General features: G+C 43.2%; 2 protein-coding genes across 2 annotated transcripts in view; one reads left to right on the top strand and one right to left on the bottom strand.

Moving 5' to 3' along the window:
• Nucleotides 1-29: 29 nt before the first annotated feature.
• rbm22 (RNA binding motif protein 22) lies at nucleotides 30-4,749 on the bottom strand. Its single transcript, XM_026358282.1, has 11 exons — nucleotides 4,605-4,749; nucleotides 3,364-3,417; nucleotides 3,248-3,277; nucleotides 2,994-3,126; nucleotides 2,770-2,870; nucleotides 2,427-2,599; nucleotides 2,101-2,301; nucleotides 1,817-1,981; nucleotides 1,297-1,385; nucleotides 924-1,052; nucleotides 30-767 (listed from the first exon to the last, which is right to left on the bottom strand). Exons 1-11 carry the CDS (start codon nucleotides 4,656-4,658, stop codon nucleotides 613-615), a joined length of 1,284 nt encoding a protein of 427 aa, XP_026214067.1. The 5' UTR covers nucleotides 4,659-4,749; the 3' UTR covers nucleotides 30-612.
• A 1,781-nt stretch (nucleotides 4,750-6,530) lies between these two features.
• LOC113160492 (bifunctional heparan sulfate N-deacetylase/N-sulfotransferase 1) overlaps nucleotides 6,531-21,207 on the top strand; it is a 39,145-nt gene continuing 24,468 nt past the window's right edge. The window contains exon 1 of the mRNA XM_026357778.1: nucleotides 6,531-6,737. The gene's annotated coding sequence lies outside the window, so the exon portion shown is untranslated. The remainder of the gene's footprint in view (nucleotides 6,738-21,207) is intronic.

Genomic DNA, 21,207 nt, shown 5'->3' on the forward strand with positions numbered 1-21,207 from the left:
ACTATATAAATAATGATACATAAATGGAGTTCAAGATGACAAAATTGAGTCATTTTAATGACAAGTGAAAACAACATTCAAAGAAAGCCTTACAATTACTAAGTCATCATGCAGTGGAATAACAGGATTAAGTCAAATAAAAAAAGGAAAGGAAATTTGTTTAAAAACGCTCCTCAGAATTCACCACCATGTGATACAATTGCATGTGACATGTACAAGTTTAAGCTAAAGTATACATTTTATATGTACAATGGCTCCGGCAAGAGGAGCCTGTCAAAACCATATGGCCCTGATCACATTGGTCAGTACTCTCATGTTTGAAGTCTTTCTCTCTGTCAAGTTCCACTGTTTAGATGTTACTCTGGTAGTTTATACCTGCAGGTAGTGACAAAGTCATCTTGTAACATCCTGGATGCTGTCCACACACAGACTGTGCTTGTACAGTTCATTCTCTGCACTGCAGGTGGTATAATAAACTGTTTCATCTTGTAAGAAAGAACCATCTCTGAGCAGTGTATTTCCGATTTCACACCCACTGAAAGCACCTGACCAGGTTCGACATGAGGGAGACTGGGAAGAATGACCCCTAACAGCGGTATTTCAATCTAGCACTTAATCACCGTGGCGTGAACCATGTGCAGCATGGGCACCCATGCGCTGAGGATCCTGAGACGGGTAGTGGATTTGACCAGGAGGTCTCATGCTCATTGGAGGGGGCATTGGTGGAGCCATGGGACCCATGTGGTGAAACATTGGAGGGCCAAAACCTGATTGAGCAGATAAAAAGAAGGAACACAGAATTAGGCATCTACCTATTTTCACTGTGTTTATATGAAGAACAGGGTTAATTAATTCTTACATTTCCAGCTTTGCAAAAATGTATTATGGAATCCTGTAACATACGATAAAGGTTATAATTCTACCTGGAGGAGGCGGGTTGATGCCTGGAGGTGGGGGTAGAGCAATGTTCATGACAGCAGGAGAGGTGCTTGGGTCCAGATTGAAGTAGTTGGCAGGAGCCTCTTCATCTAAAACTGATGGCGGAGGAAGAGCTGCAGCACAAAGACAAACAGGATTGAACACAAAATATGACAATTTAGCAGTAATTCCAGTATCAATACCACATTTTATTCCAGAATGATGAAAAACAAAACAAAAAGAGCTAACGACACACAATATATAAATGAATTATCACTAAACTTTCTTCACTTTGTTACTATGCCTACATATACCGTATGCATCTGTGTTTATACAGAGAGACAGACACTACAGCTCTCCCTGTGCTTCCAGACTCACCTCCGGGTAATCCAGGAACTGGATCAAGTCTGGTTCCCATCTCACTGACACCATCTTTGATGCCCTCCTTCCCTCTTGCTGCCTGAGATCTAAAAAAAAAAAAAAAAACCTTATACGTTATATAGAAAACCAAATCACTTTCTTTGCCAAATACCACAAAATTGCTCAACAGCAGACAGCACCTGTGTTTAAAAGACAACATATTTAGTGTCTTCCTTGACACCATTTCTCTACCGTCTTAAAGCTCTTACTGTGCCTGGAATACTGACAAAGTGCTACCGTTAGTTTATTGTCAGCTGTCACTGTAACAGCATTACTCAAGGCTGTTATGTTTTCTGAAAACTACTGTACATGGTGTTAATAAGCAAATTAACCCTGTAAATCTTCACGTCTCCTCGCTAGTGGCCGATTAGTGAGGCTGTATGGAAGCTAAAAAATGACCAGAGGATCTTTCTTTAGGATGCATCCACATAATGCACATAATTCTTATACTTTACTTTTACCTTCTTCATCTGCTTACCTTCCCCACTTGACAGTGAGTCTTCGTCCATTAATGATGAGTTTGTTGAAGGACTTCTCAGCAGCCATTTCAGCTGATTGCCGCGTGGCGAACTGGATGAAGGCACACTGCTGCCTTTGGACTATGGTAATGGTGCGAATCTCACCAAACTGATAGAAGTGACTCCTGCAAATAAACAAACAAGTGTCTAATATACCCAAAATGCTGAATATAACAACAACCGTTGCTAATAAAATTGCAATCTAAAATAAAACCTCCACGTTAAATCCTACAGAAATCCTTACTTGAGATCCCCATCTGTGACGGTATCTCCCAGTCCCCCTATGTAGAGGGTAGTGATGGACTTGTCCTCTGGTGGGTCCAGTCGAGGCATAGTTGAAGCCCGTTTCAGCAACTTGTCAGCTACTGGGTCATTGATGCCGTAGTAACGATCCTTTATATTCTGATCAGCTAGAGGATCATCAGGATCTGTGGGCTTCTCGTGCCTGCATAAAAACAGGAGCAATAATGAGAAATAAAATGCAATAAAAATTATCAAGATAAGAAAGAACCAGCCAGCCAATTTTTGACCGTGAAGACACAGCAAATGAAGCTTGTTTTAGCCACTCACCTGTAGGGACACTCCTCCCCTCTTTTGCACTCTCCCTTCACCCAGAAGGAGCAGATGTGCGGTCTGTTCCTCTTGTAGTATGGTGTGGTCCGAGCCAGTTTCAACAACATATCGCTCGAGCTGGGAGCCTTACCTAGCTGGCCCACTGGCCGTGTGCCGTCAGAATTGGCTATCTGAAAACACAGAGACCCAAAATGACAGAAATCAATAAAGGAAGATCTCATTATATAGAGATGCAAAATTAGAGACAAAAAAGTGTTCAGGACATCCATGTAACTAGCGTTAGCTGTTTCACCTGTACGAAAAATAGACATCTTCTGCCTGTATTAGAAAGCAACTATACCTCTCGTTCCATGTTCTGTGTGTAGTACTCTTTGTTCACATCAGACTTAGGAACCTCATCTTTGATAGCAAGCCCAGTGTCTCTGACCTGTATAGGCAAACCTGTAAAACACAGTTGTGACAAACATGTTACACTCACATAACTATGTGCTTCAACAAGCCAAAGAAATTTACAAATTCCAAATTACTATTATAAATTACAAGGAGTGCATTTTTGAGACTCACCATACTCTAGGTCCAGCAGACATGTCTGACAAACATTCTTCATTTTACTGCAAGTCTGACAGACTTCTGTCTTCTTGAATCGCATTCGGGTTCCTGGACACCATCGGAACACAGTGAAGGGTCGAGCACAGATCTGAAAAAAAAAATTGGACAAATTATAAATACTATCGCATGACACATAATGTTACATGTGTAAGCCAAACTGTTATGTGCTGCATAATCATGAAATCATTCTGTATAGTTGCAAATGATACCTTGCATTCTTTCCCATATTTCTCCTTGGTCTGCAAAACAAAAGAATAAACAAATTTAAACCTGCACAGATAGTGATATTAACAGTGCAACGAACAACACAGTAAAACGTACTCACCATACGAATGTAAGGATTTTCTCCTAAACATGTCTGGCACAGAATTGGAAAATCCTGGAAAACGGGAAAAAGGAAAACTCTTTCTTTAATTTTTCTTTTGAGAAACCAAACACCATATGTGTTTTTGTCCAATAATCTGAAGCAGTAACTTGGCCTGCATTTACTATCTCACTTTCTCAAACGTGTGAATACAGGGAGTGCAACTTGCTCAGACATGCTCACTCCTACTTTGTCATGTGGGGAAAGGATGCTGTTACAGTCCAAGTGCTAGCTGCAGAAAATGACCTGCCTTAATCCATCCCACTGACAACACGAGCCAAAATACTAAATATAAGCAGCTCATCACATCAACTACATCTTCTAAGGTTGCAAAGTTTATATTCCAGTGTCTTTACAAAACCAACATTGGCTAGAGATATTGTATTGTTGCAGACATTTTAAGCTCTTTAAAAATAAACAGTTGCGCACATAGCTCACTGCAGAGTAAGATCTGATTACATTTAAATTTAACTATGAGAGTAAGTTGACCCAACTTGCCTTTGTGATAAATAAAACATGTCATTTATGTGACAGAACTAAGAGCTGCTTATAAACAAAGAGCGCATCTCCTGTCACATTTCCAAAAGGTAAACTGATGACTCTAAGTGAAGCAGGTTTGTGCTATTCTGTGAGCGCCTGCTAAGCTATCATTGCTTATAAACGAGTTTTCACTCGCAAATGTAAGAATTTAATACAAACCTACTCGCTATAATATTTTGGTCAGCTTTCGTTCTGCATATCTCAGACGTAAGTTAATCTTAGTTATCTGGTTACCAGACGCACCATCGTTTTATTGTTGATAGCCAGCTAATGCTATTTCATGTTAGCCAGCTTGGAGAGGCAAGTTTAGGATATTACACATTTAGATTCAATCAGCAGCGAGAATTTGGTTTGAACACACTCTCGGCATTCATCGATTTTCTCTGTAGCTCACTATTGCTGTGACTTGAAGAAACTAAACTCAAATCAAAGTAACGTTTTACGAATGGATGCTAACACCAATAAGCACTGAGAACGTAGCAGCCACGCTTCTGCTAACCTTACAAGCTAACGGAAGCTAACAAACTATTGAGGAAAAAACCGCCAGGTTAGTGGCAGGCAGGTAACTTTTATGCTAACTTTAATTTCTGTGGCGAAACCAAAAACAGTTGTACGTTGAGTTTTCTCCCTGTGCTGTGAAATATAATGTCGATTAAACCTACTGCGTCTTCCCAGTTCTGTCTGTTGTAGGTGTTCGATCCCAGGGACGTCGCCATTTTGCAGAGAATGAGCCAAGCGGGCCGGTGTCGGCCCACAATGCACCGCGCCAGAGAAGCGTGTTTCGCCTTAGGGTGTCGCCCTGTTTCATGAAACGACCAGATCTACGAAACTACTCCAAATAAGAAGAAAGGAGTAGCAGTCGGTGCAAATACAGCGAAAAAATAGCATTACTGTTCGACATACATGTCGTAATTTAACAGATTCACATTTAGCATACAATCAATTGCACTGTGTTCTCAAATAGCAACATATAAATAAGGCTAGTCAAAATCAACTCCATAGCCATTCAAATATGAGTGCAATAAATAATAGATTTACATTCTAACCTACTGAGGGGAGTCATTCTGCATCATACTTCTAACCTACTTCCATGCCTAATGCGGGACTTTTGCAATCTTGTATTTCTACATTGTGGTAGTGCAGTTTTTAAGGTACCTAAGTACTTTGGTGAGAGACAAACTGGCAGACTGTTGTGGTCGACTGGTGTGTACGAGCTGGTGTAAGCCAATTGTGCAGTGCACTTACAGTTTATCCACCTGTTCCTGTTGAGGTCAGGGTGTCTTTAGCTGTGTGAAACTCCAATTAGCGGGGCAAAGGATGTTTGAGATTACGGATGTGTGTTAAGCCCCTAATGTTTATTTAAGGTCGAGCTGAGGTTGTGGAGTCAAAAGACTGGGATTAGATACAGCCCCGGAGAACTGGCAACTCTTTGCAATTGCCATTCAAGAGGTCAGGAAGGAAAGTCTGCTGTATTTTTAGACTACTCCCAAGTGAAAAAATATCTCTATTGCCTGCTGATTCTTTTGATGTCTTAGTTAGATTTGGCGACTTAAAGGTATAATCAGTTGCATTGTGCTCATCAACTCCGTGACACTGATAATGGCTCAACAGTTTCTCCTGTGATCATATTTCCATGGGAAAGGTTTAAAGTGAAATGTCTGCTGTCTCCTCCTCCTGTTTCCTTCCTAGCCAGGTGCACAGCCCGCCTCTTGGCCCGTGTTTAGTGGGACACCAAAGTAAACCTTTCAGGCATCGCCTTTACGTCTTAATGAGTCGTGTGACCCTGTCTCCTCTATCATGTGATGTGGATGAGACAGCCAGAGCAGTTTTGAAGGACGCTTTGTCTTGGATTTAACCTCTCTATAATGAAAATCACCAACCTCACCAGTCACAAGGCCAGAGGACGTGTAGGTGTAATGCTAAGCTGCAAACTGATACACGATGCAGGGCTTCATTGAAAGAAATTATTCTGAGAGTGATGCTGATGGTTCTGATGGTGTTATTTTGTGTGTTTTTATGAGGTAGGCTACATGAACACATTAGTTCTTGTTAAGGTAGGGTATATATAGGTTTATTCTTCTTCATTTATAGGATATTTGTTGGTCTGTTATAAAGGTGGTCTATCAGTTTTTAATACCATATTATCTTAAAAATACAATTAAAATATATAATAAGACACTTACTATACCTATACTATACCCATATTCTGTAGCTATACTACGATGCAATGCGTCCATTGGGTTTACACAATTTAAAAACACATAAATGTGCATGGACATTTGTTTTGTAATCTGTGCTGTGGTGACTAATCACAAATCACCACTGCCCCAGAGCTTCTGCTCCTAATAAAGTGTGAATCATAAAAAAACTTTCAAGGTAATCCAAATATCACTGCACGACTGAATTCCTAACACAGTTACATCGGATCGAGGTCACGGTAATCACAGCACTGATGAGCACGGATGCAGATAAACCTCTGCGGAAATATGATCACAGTGATTTCTTTGAGGAGTTCTGTATTATGCATGTATGCGCATATCAGAGACAAAAAAAAAAAAAGTGCTAGGTTAGCGCCTCCTGTCGACAGTTATGAGCACACACACAACTGCAGAAAGAGAAGGGCATTCTCAGATTTCCCGATCTCTCTCCCAGCCGAGTCCGCTGTGCCGCTTCCACAACACGACCGACGAGCGAACCGAGACGACGTCGACGACGACATGCGCCCAGCGTGCTTCGAGCCCGCATCCATCCCAGCCGCCCCGCGCTGTCCCGGATCCACCTAGACGCACACGGAGGTGAGTACGCGGACCCGAGTGTCGCGGCGGTGTTTTCGCACGTTTCGCAGGCTTTCGCGTCTGAAAAAGCCCCGCCGCTTGGTCTCCCAGGCCAGGCCAGCGAGCGTTGTCTGGCGCAGACGGGAGAATGAGGCCAGTTTTTCGGCCTGACTCTTTCTCCCCCCCCCCCCCCCCTTTGGTAGGAAACATAAAGCCCCGGCGACACCACCGTGCAGGGTCGGTGCAGCTTTCGGCTCGGCCATATGGCAGCACGGAGCGGAGGCTAGCGTTATTGTGGAGACGGGGTCGGGTCGAAGTTTGCGCTCAGTACAACCGTGTGTCCGGCTGCTTCGCTCTGCGCTTTAATATCGGGATTCCTTTATGCAGCCGGATCCCGTCGTGCAGCCCGGTACCAGCGACAACCGACTCCAACTTGTTTTTGTAACTTTGTAGCAGCTGCGATGTGTTGAGTATCATCAAATAGTCGCCTCGACTTAGCCCCTACAATTAGGCAGCTCACCTACAAATGCCCGTCTCCTGCAGTAATGAGGCCAAACGACTTTGTGTGCAAATTATATATATATATATATATTTATACTATATGTGATGTACTCGTGTGCAACCCAGGCAAACAGCAGTGCACAGGACAGAGGGGGACAACAAGCTCACTGTGGGGATGCAACGATTTTCATAGCACCACTTGGTTTGTCCAAATGATCTCGGAGGGCTTTGCTTATTTATCAGCAGTGCTGACAGGTGACAGATGATTCATCAGATTATTATTAGCTGTACCTGTAGGAATCCTCTGCGGGGCGGATTATTATAATTATTGCGCCTTTGTAATGTTTGAGGGAAGAAAAACAAAAGAAGATAGAGCTGACTTTGTCTTATCAACCTCCAGCCTGTGTTTTCTTTTAGGAAGCAGGACAGTTCAGGATGCACTGCTTAACAAGAGACATCCAGGTCTAATAGTTTTCATATGTTGTTTACGTGCTCGAGTTTGTGGGAACGTGTTTAAAGCTGATGGCCGTTGCACAGAGCAGGAGTGGAGTGTCAGTGTTCAATTAGGTCAGAGTGTTTACTCTGTGCAGTAATATGAAGCAAATGTATGGCTCAACCAAGGTAGCTGCATCTAATAAATACTACAAACACTTGACTGGCAGTACAGGCGTGCCTGAAATCTGTTGCCTTGGGGTGAACACACGGGCAAGCAAGCACCTATGTGAGTACGAGATTACTAAAGAAGAGTGACTCACTCGCAGAATGTGTTTGGCAAAGTCATAAGGACTTTCCCCGCATTTCTCCTCCTCAGCTGCAGAGAAACATTCCTGTAACTAAAAAACACTGTCCTTCTAGGTTTATGTATCATGTAGCTTCGCATTTTTGCTATTCCCGAGCCATGTGTGGTTTATCACATGTTCCACCCGGCATTTGTTAAAAAAAAAAAAAAAAAAAAAAAGCGTAGGGCTTATTCCATTTGCAGATTAGATTATAAAAAAAAACAAAAAGGGTGTGTGGTCGCTGTCATTTGTTTGTCAAATTTGCAGAGAGCTGAATCTTAAGTTGCGTTCTATTTATCTGTGCCAACTGTTTGTCTGGTTGTTCTAACCCTCCATCTGACTGCTCCCACTGGCTGCCAAACATGCTGTGATCTAGCGCTTTCAGCTGATGAAGGCTGCCACTGCTGCCGCAGCCATTTGATCATATATCAGCATCTCTTCGCTTAGATATGCCTGGGAACATACAGCGACTAGGATACAACGTCTGCGCTTGAATGTTGATAGAATACTGCCAGTATATGTCACCGTGGCTATTTGTCAGAATGAGATCTGATCACAGGTGAATCCAGTTAAATGGTTTTATTGAAAACCAGGAGAGAATCGTCGTTTGGTGTCGATATGGCTTTGACCGCTTTACTGTAACTTGTCTTCACGTAGAGGAAAATATAAATATCTTACTCCAGGAACTTTACTATCACATTTAATGCCACATAAAGTAACTGTAGGGAACTGCAGTGCCCAATAACATGCCAGCCCTTGTATTTTTCCATGTCAGTGCCCCTTGTAGCTACGCTCACTGTGTGGAGGGCAGACCTCTCTTTAGAGTGGGGCTGAAGTCAGGCATCCTTCCAAAACTCGAACCCCCCCAACCCTCTCTGCTGGGTATAAGCGCTGCTTTGTGCCACAGTACTACTCCCTATGGTTCTTATTCACATACTACTACAACACCACTGGCTCCTGTAGATATTGGAATCTACAGTTGGACGTGTGCACAGAATAGTCTGCTGTTTGGCAGACAAACTCGCTCAGATGTTTCCTCATGAAGTCAGGCTCTTGGAGTAATGTGCCAGAACGCAAGAGGCAGATTGTACCATTGTTGCATGTAAAGTATTTTGTATTAAAGTGTCTTTTTCTTTCTGGAATGTGGCTGTGGCATTTTTTGGCTTAGTCCGCGCTGTCGTGAGGGGTATTTGAGAGCAGGGGTAGAGTAAATACATTTCAGACAGCACAGCACAACCAAGTATTAGCAAATGATCCGATAGCAGCTATAATCCTCGGGAAAACCTGGAGAGTTGTTTTTAAATGGTGCTAGCCTCCATCAGATAGTTGGCAGGCACCAGAGGTGTCCACATGTGTGACCGGCTGGCCAGGCTAGTAGTGTGGCTGAATGCTACAGTATGCAGGCAGATCAGATTACTGAACGATTAGCCATGCCCTCCTGTCCCTAGCCCAGGGAAATGATTTTCCACTGTCATAATTCCCTAGACTGAATTACGCAGCCCAGTGACTCAGAGATACTCAATACTACAGGCCTGAGTACTGCACAGTGTAACTGTTGCTCTCTGGAGAGGGGACATAGGTTAAGAGTGGCAGCACCATTGCTGCACTAGAGGACAAAATAGTTTTCTAATTTGAATTCCATATTGAGCTATAGTGCTTACTTTCAAACATGGAAGGTAGTTTGACAGAATCAACAGTGGTGGGGCAGAACACAGCGTTCACTGTGATGTTTACCTTTCAGCTGGCCCTTTGACATACATTAAAGGAGGCAGCAAGCAGCCAGAAAATGGTCCTAAAACTCTAAACTGATCCTGTGCATGTCCTTTTTATCACGTGAAATGCATAAAAAATGGGGTTAACTTCGTGATATATATCAAGCAGACTTCTAGTTTAAAATCGGTGAATAAAATTATAGATGGGAGGAAGCGAGACAGACAGAGGGAGGAAAAGTGGGAGAGGCTAGCTGGTGGAGGTGGGTCCGTGTTTCCAAGGTGCTTACCCCCCGAGGCAGGAATCTGATACATTCCAGAGGCTCCTGTATCCAGACGAATAATGGCGACTTGGGTGTAGAGTTTCATCAGATGACACATGATTGGAGTGTAAGTGCTGGGAAAGTAAGAGCTATGTCATAGGCTCAGATGTAGCCAGCTCTGGCTGCCTGAGGGATTGAGAGGTATGCCAGGAGAGAAGGGCAGGTTATGTGCGATACGGATTTATCCCAGTCAGAAGACTGCCTTGTTTTTGTAGCTCCTCTGCTTATTGCGCCCCCGCCCCCTTTGACCTAATTTACATCATTGTAGGCATTTAGTTGACACTCATGAGCAAGTTCCAACGAAAAGTGCAGTAGGAAACCTCTCAGTTGTTTTTGATCATTGTGATCCGTTGAGATTTGATTAGTCCCCAGGTAGTTAAATCAAATAAGCATTGGCACTTTAATGACTCCTGATGAATAACCAAAAAGTCATTAGAGCCTGCGTGGCTACTCTGTGGACAAGTTACAGCATGCAGCTGTTTTCGGGATCCATGGCTTTCTGAGAACTGTGTGGAATTGCTCATCATACAAGATGCTGCAAATTCACCTTTAGATTAAGGCCTGTGATGATACATAATAATTTTCTTCTTCAGGTGGAGTTTTTAAACCCAGCAAAGTGTGCTTCTCAGCTCCTAAGCTAAAGGCTATTTATACTGCAGACACAGAAAAATACCCTGTTTTATTTAGTGGTCAAAAAAACAAGCTGCCGGGTGTTAATGGACTTCACCTCAGCCATTCCGGCAGACCCTCGGGGTACAGCGCGTTCATACGCTCGGCAAGGGAGCTCTCGGCACTGGCCTGTTAATGAAGCCATTTCCCGAGATGGAGAGATGCAGTAATGGGAACGCACCACTTCACTGCGGGATATTCTAACCCCGTCTTCATCATAAGTGCTATCAGTCATCGGATATTATACGTTTTTTTTCTTCTTCTTTGTGCATTTAGCAATTCAAGAGCCTGTTTTCAGCCTCCGAGTTAGACATGTGCATTTGCTGCCGTAGTATTGCATTGCGACATACCTTCTATTTACTGTACATTGAGAAACTTTGACCATGTTATATTTGGTTAAAGGTTTTGTACTGCTATTGGAAAACAGAGTGCCAGTGTGTAAATGCAACAGTCTGTTTAATTGTAAGCCTTAACACCTTCATGTCATATCCAGTGTATGATGTAGCTCAGGCTTGGTGCTGAAAACCCACTGATGTGAGCAGACAGGTGGAGGGGAGTCTGTGTATTTACTCAGTTGTCTGGTGGCCTCGGCTGGGTCTGGCTGCACCACAGATACCACACACATGGTCTCACCTACTGTACAACTGACTTGCATTCTGCAGTATACCCACAAACAAGCATGCCCCAAGTTGTTCACAGGAGTGTTGTTCATAATATTGAACAGACCATAATCAAATACAAATTGATCAGTTTTGCATGTGTGAATTTAAGGTGTAGGTTGAATTGGAAGCTTTCTTTGCATAATATTGAAACAGATAAAAAACAACATTTCAGTCATTTTATTTTATAATAGGAATCATAATTGATATTAGCCACTGTCGCCTTAAAATGAAAAATGTCATGCTTACAAATGTATTACTTACAGATATGTATGCAAAATGTTTATATAAGCTCCAGTGTGTGGTGTTCATTGATGAAAGGTGTTTTTAATATTCTGTTCACTCAGTTTATTTCAGTGAGCAGGGTTTTAATGATTCCCAGAATGCAAGGTTCAGTTCAGACCTTGATTTTTTTTTTTAAGCCACAGGTTGGTTCATACCTCGTTTAATGGTTTGTTAATTAATGTTTTTGAGGTTGGGGGCTTTCGTTAGTTAGTAAGTGTCCGTACCTTAGTAACAGTTACAGCAGTCTTTGTTTGCACTGCTTGACTTTTCCTTCTGAAGCTTAAACAAAATCACAGCTGTGACCTGATGCTGCCAGGAAACTCAAGTTCAGTGTTTACCAGCTGGAGTTTGTGTTTACAGCGCTGTCATAATCAGCCATGGTATTTTGAGGAATGTGAGCGGTGCACACCTACACAAGGACACATAGAGGTTTTCGTTTTGCTTTGTTAGCCTGTGATGATAGAGACTGTTGTTATCTAGGACAGCAGTACACAGTAAAACACAGGCATGTTTCTGCTTTTTCTTTTCGCTGTCCTGATGCTTGAGAGCAGACCACTTGAGAGCATTATGGCATCCCACCAGGACGGCAGGACACAACTTTAGCAGGGCATATGGGTCACAGTGCCCCTGTTCCCTTCTCTTTTCCCTCTCTATCCTCTCTCTTAGCCCCAAAGCAGACCCCGCCACCACACCACAGCAAGTCATCTGGTGTCCAGTCGGCTTCCATCTGTGAGTGTATTTGGCTTCCCTGCAAACAAAGCATTGCAGCATGTGAACAGCCTCTGCTACATCTAAACAGCTCAGCCCTGCTATCTGGCCTAATCTTTGTGTGGAAACTATGAGTGCATTGCCAGAGTTGTGGGTCATCTCCATTTTAATTCATTAAATTGTATCGAGGTTTTGAGAATCTACCGTGACAAACTGACCACAGCTGATGGCATACCTCTTCCACATTTTGAATTGCTGAGGTGGAAAGAATTGTAATGGTGCCGACCCAAGGTTTAGCTGCTGGCAGCCTCAAGTGTACCCCTCCACTGATCCGAAGCCGTGCCGTGTCTGCCCAGCCTGCTGTCTCTCATCCATCCTGGGTGGTGGGGATTTGCGAGTGTCTGCGTGTGTTGGTGTGCGTGCACCTGTCGCTGTCTGTGCTGGACAGGTGCTGGCAACCCGGAGGTCAGTCCAGACGCAGCTGGGGCACCTAGACAGGAGGTTGGCTGGAGACAGCAGGATGAATGAGCTTTGTTTTGCCAAGTTTTGACCAGTTTTATTCAGAGGGTGTAGCTTTGAAGGGGGTCAGTTGTGATGGTCAGGTGGTGTAATGGCTGGCTGCTCTCAGCGGGACATTCTATTGCTGCAAACATTTGGTTCTTAGGAAGAGGCTCAGAGGGTGTTCGGCTATAGACGCTAAACTAACAGTACCTTAGTGGGGTGTGCAAGCCTGCAAACACAAACAACACCCTGCCCCCTCTGTGAAGTGTCAAGTGGCCGGATATGTTGGTGAATGGGACACAGGTGTCTGGGCCGGTCTGTGTGTGCCTGGCCAGAGGTCTGTGTTTGTTTTCTCTATGTAATGACCGTCAACTCTCTACTACAGCTTGACCAGAGCTCATTGCCTCTCAATGGGCCAGGATGGAGGGCCCCAGCCCCCTCTTTTTCCCTTCTACTGTGAGACTAAGCAGTGGATGAACTTAAGTTAAGAATCTGATAATGAAATTCAAGACATCCCACAACACAATGTTGAGGCTTTTTAGATTCCTCTTTCTTCCTTTATTCTTCTCTTTATCCTTCTGTTGCCTCTGATCTACCCCAGCAGAGCAGGCGTTTGAAGTTGTCAAGGCTCTGGCTTTACTATTGAGTCCTCAAAGTACTTATGTGACAGGTAGAGAAGAACTGGAGGGGAGTAATGTGACTCCCACATAGTGCACAGCCTCGCCAGTCTCCATCCTCCGCGGCCTTGTCTCCCACATGCCTCCTTCACACAGCCGTCATATCTGTGGTGATGTCACTCCGCAGAGCTCCTCTTTGTTGAGTAACAGAGCCCAGAGCGCACGGTTGGGCTCTGAGGAAGACTCACCACAACCCCATGTTGTGTCTCTAGGGAACACAGAACAGGGTGAGGTAATGGGTTGTTAAGCCACCAGCCACCTTCATGTTTGGACGCCATACTGTCACCACTGGTTGCTGACAGCACCCTGATTTGAGTAACCCTGTGGCTCTCCCAGATGTCCCGGCCTCTTTTATATGGTTTTTGATAACCATACAGTTAATATCTGGCCCACATAACACTCAGCCTGCCGTCCCCCCCCCCCTCCCAAAAAAAGGAAAATAAACCCGCTGCTCTCATTTCTCACTGCCTGCACCCTCTGTGCTATTGTCTCTGACACCTTCTCCTGAGTGCCCTGTTTTATTTCTTTATTTCACTCATCTTTTTAAATTCCAGAATCCATTTCTTTTGCCCCTAGGCACAGAGGGTGATGGCTAGAGACGGTGGAGCAAATTAAATTTGGTCTCCCTCTTTTGCTACCGTTGGACATGGGTGCAGCGCAACACTGGAAAGAGAACAAGAGCAAAGAAAGCTGGAGGAAAAAGCCCATTTCCCATGCATTACCATCTCTTTCCTCGGGGTCTATAGTAAAGTAACACCAACACCTCTATTGCTTTTTTTTTTTTCCCTCTTTAATTTTCTTTTTCGTGCACTCTCCCCCGACTCGCTCGCTGTAGCTATTTCTTCTCACGCGGCCTAACCTGAAGGTCTCTCTGCTCTTGCTGCCACTGTTAACACAATCTGACCCAGTTTATTAGTTTGGGTCTAGTGAATCATTAATCGAGGTTATCTAACTGTTCCTGTAATGATTCCACTGTGACTCGTGTGTCAGAGTCTCTCTGTGTTCGTAACTGATCAAGCTCTACCCTCATGCCTCTTGCTCTACACATTTGTACTCTATCATAACCATCTCGCAAAATCGCATTGTTCCCCAAGCTAGACTATATGTGTAATAGGTGTGCTGTGCACTGTAATATGTCATTGTGTCAGAGCACAATGCAAGGACTAAGTGCACTGAATGCAAATTAATCTTGTGGGATGGCAGCAGCTGAATAGAGTGCGGTTTTGGGGAAAGGAGGGGAGCAAAGGGAGGGACAGAAGGAGGGCTAATAGTGGTGACAGAGAAGAGAGGGAGAGAAAAGAGCATGTGAGGTGGAGGAGGAGGAGGAGGAGGTGGAGGGATGTGGGATGTAGTCATCACCAGGGCCATTCATCATGCAGTGCCTGCTGGGATGCGCTGGGGTCAGTCCCGCACAACACAATTACAGCCTGTTCTGGTGTGTTGTGCTCGGCTCCACTGTGTTCCGACTGTGTTCTGTTGTCTTTTGTTAGATTTCCTCATTTCTAACTCTCTTGTTTTCCCCTTTGTGTCTTCTCTTCTCCGCTCTGCACACTTCTGTTCAGTGGCAGACTTCTCATCTTTTTGTTTTTCTTTTTTTTTTTTTTTTTCTTCTGGTGCTTATTTTTGAACTTGCTGTTCAAGCTATCACTAAATGATCTGCTGCACTTCTTTGAGAAAAACATCTCAATTAGCCGAGCATGTGTTGTTTTTGTTTGTCCCTTTGAGTCTTAAACTCTCTACTTTGTTTTTTTTTTTTTTGCAATAAATTGCCATATTTTTTGTTCATGTGGTGTAGCCGCTTGCCAGGCTGTTGTACCAGACTTCTTTCATCCACATCTGAATTGCACTCTCTAGATGTGATTGACAGGCCTGGTTAGCATGGGGGTGTGAGATGCTAGTAAGCATGTTGTTTACCCTGCTTGTCTGACAGTCCTCTGTGAGCCTACAGATGTTTCCAGAAAGCTGTAAATATCTGCTGTGTGCTCTAATCTCAGTTGACAGCATATCCGATCATAAGGACATCTCCTGTCTTCCTGTCCGTGCCTATTCTTTGTGCAGTGAAAGAGATTTCCCTGCCAGGGAACCTTTAGGTGGTCTTAAGGCCTAAATGGAAACATCACACAAGGACCCTGCAACAACAACTTTTTGAAGGCTGTGCCAGAAATCGTTTTTAACATCACCGGGCATGGCAGGACCTGTCATTGTAGCATCTGTTTGTGTCAGTGATAAACAATACAATGCAGATACACCCTATAGTTGCATAATCTGATCTGATTTTTGGAGCACCTTGCTGCATTTATTTAGATTTTACAATTTGGTTCTGTTTTTTCTGCCATTGAAGTATCTGCAACTAGCAAATGTTTGGCAGCAGCTCGTTTAGTTGTTCGGTTGTTCTGCTTTTCGTCGTTCTTGTTTCAGAGCAGTGCCGCGTTGTCTACATAGAGTCATTTCCAGTAGTCATCGAAAAGACTTCCTGTAACAGTGGAGAAAACAGTCTAACCCTAAGGTCCCTGAAATCGACTTGCTCACCAAGAGTGCATTGGGTGGTGACTTGGCTGACAGCAGCGAAAAGGAAGCCCCAAGACTAACTAAAAGAATGACAAATCAAGGCCAGAAAATGCAGCAGTTTAAAGTACAGAGCATCTGGAAACAATCTCAAACAATGGATAGTCTTCAGCGGGAGTCATGTCAAACTGTATAGATTCTTCTCTCCTGACTTTCTTCCTTCCTGAGGGAACTTTGGAAGAACTTTTAATATCATGGGAAGATATATTTGGCATTGTGTGATTTTATTTATTTATTTATTTTTGGTATGGACCGTAAAACTCACCACACTATCTGTCACTTTGTGTAGATTTTAAAAAATGTTTGGTGTATTAGCAGAATGTAAAGGCAGAATGGACTTCAAATCATGGTCTCATTCCAATCATGTAAGCTGTGAATAGCTTTCACCTAATGAAATCAGATTTTTCCTGACTGACTCATCTAATCACTTGGGTACAATATAAAGGTCTATCCTTGACTTGGAAGATTCATATATTTGAAATAAGTCAATGCATATGCATTACATAAATTTCCATAAAAATATGTATTATTACAGTTATATAAAGCTAAATACAAAATAGACGGGTTGTTGGCACCAAGGACAACCAAACCTATTATATTTTTGCTCAGTAGCTGATTTCTAATTACTGGTAGACATTCAAATGCCCTAATCATGGAGAAGTCAACTGAAAACTACAGGGAAGTGGCCTTCGGGCACCTTTTTATATTGCAGTCTCTACTTCCAACAATAAACCTAGCCACATTGTATTATGTAGGACAAGTTCTAACCACATCCCTTGGCGATAGTCTGGGTAGCTAAATACACCTGCTCAGTGCTTCTCCAAAACTGCAGACACAGCGGCCCGTCTGTCATCAGGTTGTCTTTTATGCACCCTAATGAAGCCGGGGGAGATGTGACGACATGCCCCACATTTCACTCTTCACCTAATTGTGTTGATGTGGAGGCTGATATTAGTGTTGTGGTGGTTAATCTTCCCAGCGAGAGGAAATGGCGGAGTCATCAAGGGATACGGCACAGCTAATTAGACTTGTGTACGCTTCCGTGTGTAGGGAAGGATGGGGTGGTGTAAAGCGAGACGGAGCAAAAAAGTATTTTGGGGGGGGGAGTGGAAAAGAAATTGGCTTTTTCCTTTTTGAAGATTATTTTTTATTGATTGAATAGGCTGTGAAACTTGCTTCAAAAACCTGTCTGGGATATCTGGTATATTCTTTGAATGTCATGCTGCCTAATGACAGCATTCACTTTCTGACAAGGGACAACCGGGGGAAACCTCAACATTCATTAATGCCTGACATTTTACCCACTGCACAAATCACTATCTTGGAGAGAGTGAAATTAAAGTAATTTGAAGTTGCACACATAGAAAATAGCCTACTGGAACAATAATGCTGTTTTAGACTTCATCTCCCCCGAGGAAAGCTGTTAGTAGGTTTGACTGATTAGGGCTTGGAGCTGCTGGCTCTCAATTAGGCTGAAGACAAAGCTTCAACCCTTGCTTCTGGAAAATCAGAAGTAATGAATTAGTGATAAAGGTTTTAAAGACAACACCATTAGAGGGGCTGTCAGACAGACTTGGACTGCCTTCTACTTGCAATTTGCAGTTAATTTTTAGTCTAAAAGAATACACGTAAAATACTTTGTATTTCATTTTAATTTTATCTCTTTGACTCCTGCGCTTCTTTCTCTCTCCCTCTGGCCACCAGTGACTGAAGCACTAACTTCACCTTTACTGCACTGTCCTCATGTGACCTGGCAGTCTTTGCTTGTAAGGAGTGGTCAGCTGTATCGGCACTCAGGGTCTCGAGCCTCGCTGGAGCTTGTACTGCATTATGACTCCATCACTTGGGGGTGGGAGGATCAAATAATATATTAAGACTATGTTGTGAGCAGCCACCCTCCACTTGGACTGAGAAGTACTATGCCAGCAAAAAATTCTGCAGAGTCATACTCTGATTTCCTTTTTTTTCCCTCAAAGGCTACCTAAGGTCTTGTTTGATTTTTGTTATGTGTTCTGACCTCGCCAAAGATATCCACACCGCTCTTTCCCTGTATTGACTACCATTAGCCCACACGGCCGAATATTTGTTTCGCTCCTTGTGCCACCTCACGCAACACACTCCACCATCCTTTCATGCCTGTGTCTACCTCACTCTCAAAGGAGGAAGCTCAGCCTTGTCACCTGATGGGCAAACTGCATAGTGGAAACTTGTATCCTCTGAGGTATGCGGGGCAAATGTTGATCCTTTGGTGGTTCAGCTGTTGTTCCCTGTGCAGACTGAGAAGACACGGCGTGTCTCTGTCTCTGTTATTGGAGGAGTTAATAGGGCTGAGTGGGACATTTACTGCTTGCACAGAGCTTTTTCTGCCTCTTTAAAGTTGACTTTAGAGTCACCGTGGTCTTTTTAGCATAGACAAATGTATCTCATATTGAGCTTGTTCATTTGCAATGAAACATCCAGTTTCAGCATCTAGACCTTGTTACACCATTGGTTCAGTTTGGGGGGACGGGGGTAAGTAGTCCCATCTTCACTCTCTTGTTTTACAAAGGCATTGGTTGGTGATTATGGTTTGTTGGACATAGTGGCTAGTCTGAGGTCAGCCCACTTGTGCGACTGATGGCGGAGTGCCATTTATTTTTCAAACTGCTTTTACATTTGGCTGTATTCTGACCAAAAACTAATTAACAAAATTGTCCTCACACATTGGTCATAATCAGCCAGTGATAAACTCCCAGAAGTCACAGTAAGTAGCTGATATAAGGCTTGGAGATATGGACATTTTTATCATATCAGTTGATATTGATATGTCACCATATAAACCAAATCACTATTTCTTTCAAGCTTAAAAGTTGATTGTTACTCCACCTCAGTTAGATGTGAATATATCCCATGGTTATTTCAGCCACTAATTAAAATGGGCTTAATTCAAGTCCAACATTTTCGACTGTGCTTACAGGCACGTCTTTTGCAATAATGTCGGCTCTTGCATTTGTGATATCTGTCTCTTTGTTTTTTGTAAGCCATGGTGCTAGAGGTCTGTATCTCTATCAGCACCTATTATGCTTCAGCCTATGCTCTGTGCGATGTGTGTCGACGTGTGGCGCTGTTCTCGTTATCATTTCCTTTTTGTGTTTTCTGTCAAACTCTGGATGGAATGAATTCTATCATAAGTTATTTTGCAATATATCTTTATTATTTTGTCACCCAGTCTAGAACAAACTATATAACAACTCGGCTCATAAACTTAAAAATACCTATAGTAATGGAATTTATCATTCTTTTTTTTCCTAGTAACCTTTATACTGATCCATTTTTAATATCTGACCTTTATTATAGTGAAACAAAAGGTTAAACTTCTGGTTATACATTTAACAGTTGACTTTACTGCCCTAAGATTTTTCAGTACTTTGCCTCTAACCTTCAAGTTTTCCCCGTTGTCTCAGAGATCACTTAATCTAATCAGGAGCTATGTTGCTGGAGACCTTGCAAAGTTCAAACGAACACATCTTTGACTTGGGAGTAAAGTTCATTATAATCTCTGCACTCTCCCTAACCTGTGTCCGTCATATCAGCCAGGCAACCTCTTCCTTTGCAAAGAGAAGAAGAGATGACAGTCAGCAATGTGATGGGATGTTACAAGTTCCTGCCAGCACGACTGTGAGAGAGATCTGTCTGTGACAGCCAGATAATGAACCTCACACTGTCTGTCTCTCTTTCTCACTCAGCCATCACTTCACCTTTCCGCCGCCTCGCCCATTCAGTTGATACAGCACTGACATCACCCCCTGCCTAATGGAATCCGGCCTTCCTTCGCGTCCGTCTTTGCTCTCATCAGCTGCTTGCTCTAATTAGATGAGGATGATTTCAATAAAGTTACTGTCGTCCTCACTCCATTAGTTATATTAACACTCAGATTCCTGGCCTGAAGTCGTTTAGCTGTCCTCTGCCTTTCACCGGGGGGTCCAATCCTCTTCTTTTCATAGATCTGTGTAACCTAGTTACTGAGGCCCAGCAGGGGAGGCCAATCAATTAATGAACAAAGGAGCCCGTGCACTGAGCAGCAGCTAGAGTCTGGGACTATAAATGGGGCACTCCCAAAACATGGTTGCTGTCAGTTCAGTATTTGATGGATGTTGTTTTCCTTTGTTATTTTGTGCGTGTGAGTCTAGAGTACTATATCAGACGAGTCTAATGCCATCTGCTTTTGTGGTGTTACCTGTTTGAGCACAGTACCTGCCACTATTCAGGTGTCTTTTATTGAGAATGAGAAGTGAAAGAGATGGATTTGAACATTTGTTGTCATTAAAGCACAAAGCCCTCTCATCCCCTTTATGTTTAATTACATTTGAGCTGTAAATAAATGGACTGCAGCATGTAATGTAGTGAAAAGCCCAGAAATAAAAAAGACTTTGTTCAAAACCTCTACTGCCCTCAGACAAAATGTGGAGCTGAGCTAACAAATTAGGTATATGGACAAAGGTTAAACATTCATATTTGGTGGTTCTGATCAGTCTCCCCTGGCAACAGGCAGATTTGGATGGATAGCTCTCTCTCTCTTTCTCTCTTCTGTCTGTTTTATCCACCTGTGCTTTTTCCCTGTCTTTCACCACTTTCTCATCCTTTCCTTTTCTCAATACCTCTTTTCATCCTATTCAGTTCCCTTTTTTTCCCACACCTCACATTTTTCCAACATCCCTCCGTTCCACCCCTCAATTCTGTACTATCTTTCTTCTCTCCAGCCACCCGTTCTCTCTGTCATCCCTTTTTCTTACTCTGACTGTTCGTCCCCTGTGTTACCTTCCCCGGAGTTTCCTCCTCTGTCTCCCTGTGAGTGGGATCAGGGAGCTGGCTCTTGTAGCAAGCTGCTGAATAATGTAAGTACAGAGCATTAGGCCAGAGGTGCAGTTAACCCTTTGATCCTCGATCACACAGTGGGTGAGGTGGACACATCATAAATGACAGCTCGACAGCAGGGAAAACAGCCAATCTTCTTCTTCCATTTTATACCTAGAGGATATAGATCCCCCATCTGGTTTCATTGTCATGGCCTCTGTAAGCAGGAACACAGTGAGTGTCCCTAGCCTTGATATACTAGCATTGATGTATAATTAAAGG

Source organism: Anabas testudineus, chromosome 10, assembly GCF_900324465.2.
Source record: "Anabas testudineus chromosome 10, fAnaTes1.2, whole genome shotgun sequence".
Taxonomy (NCBI): Eukaryota; Metazoa; Chordata; class Actinopteri; order Anabantiformes; family Anabantidae; genus Anabas; species Anabas testudineus.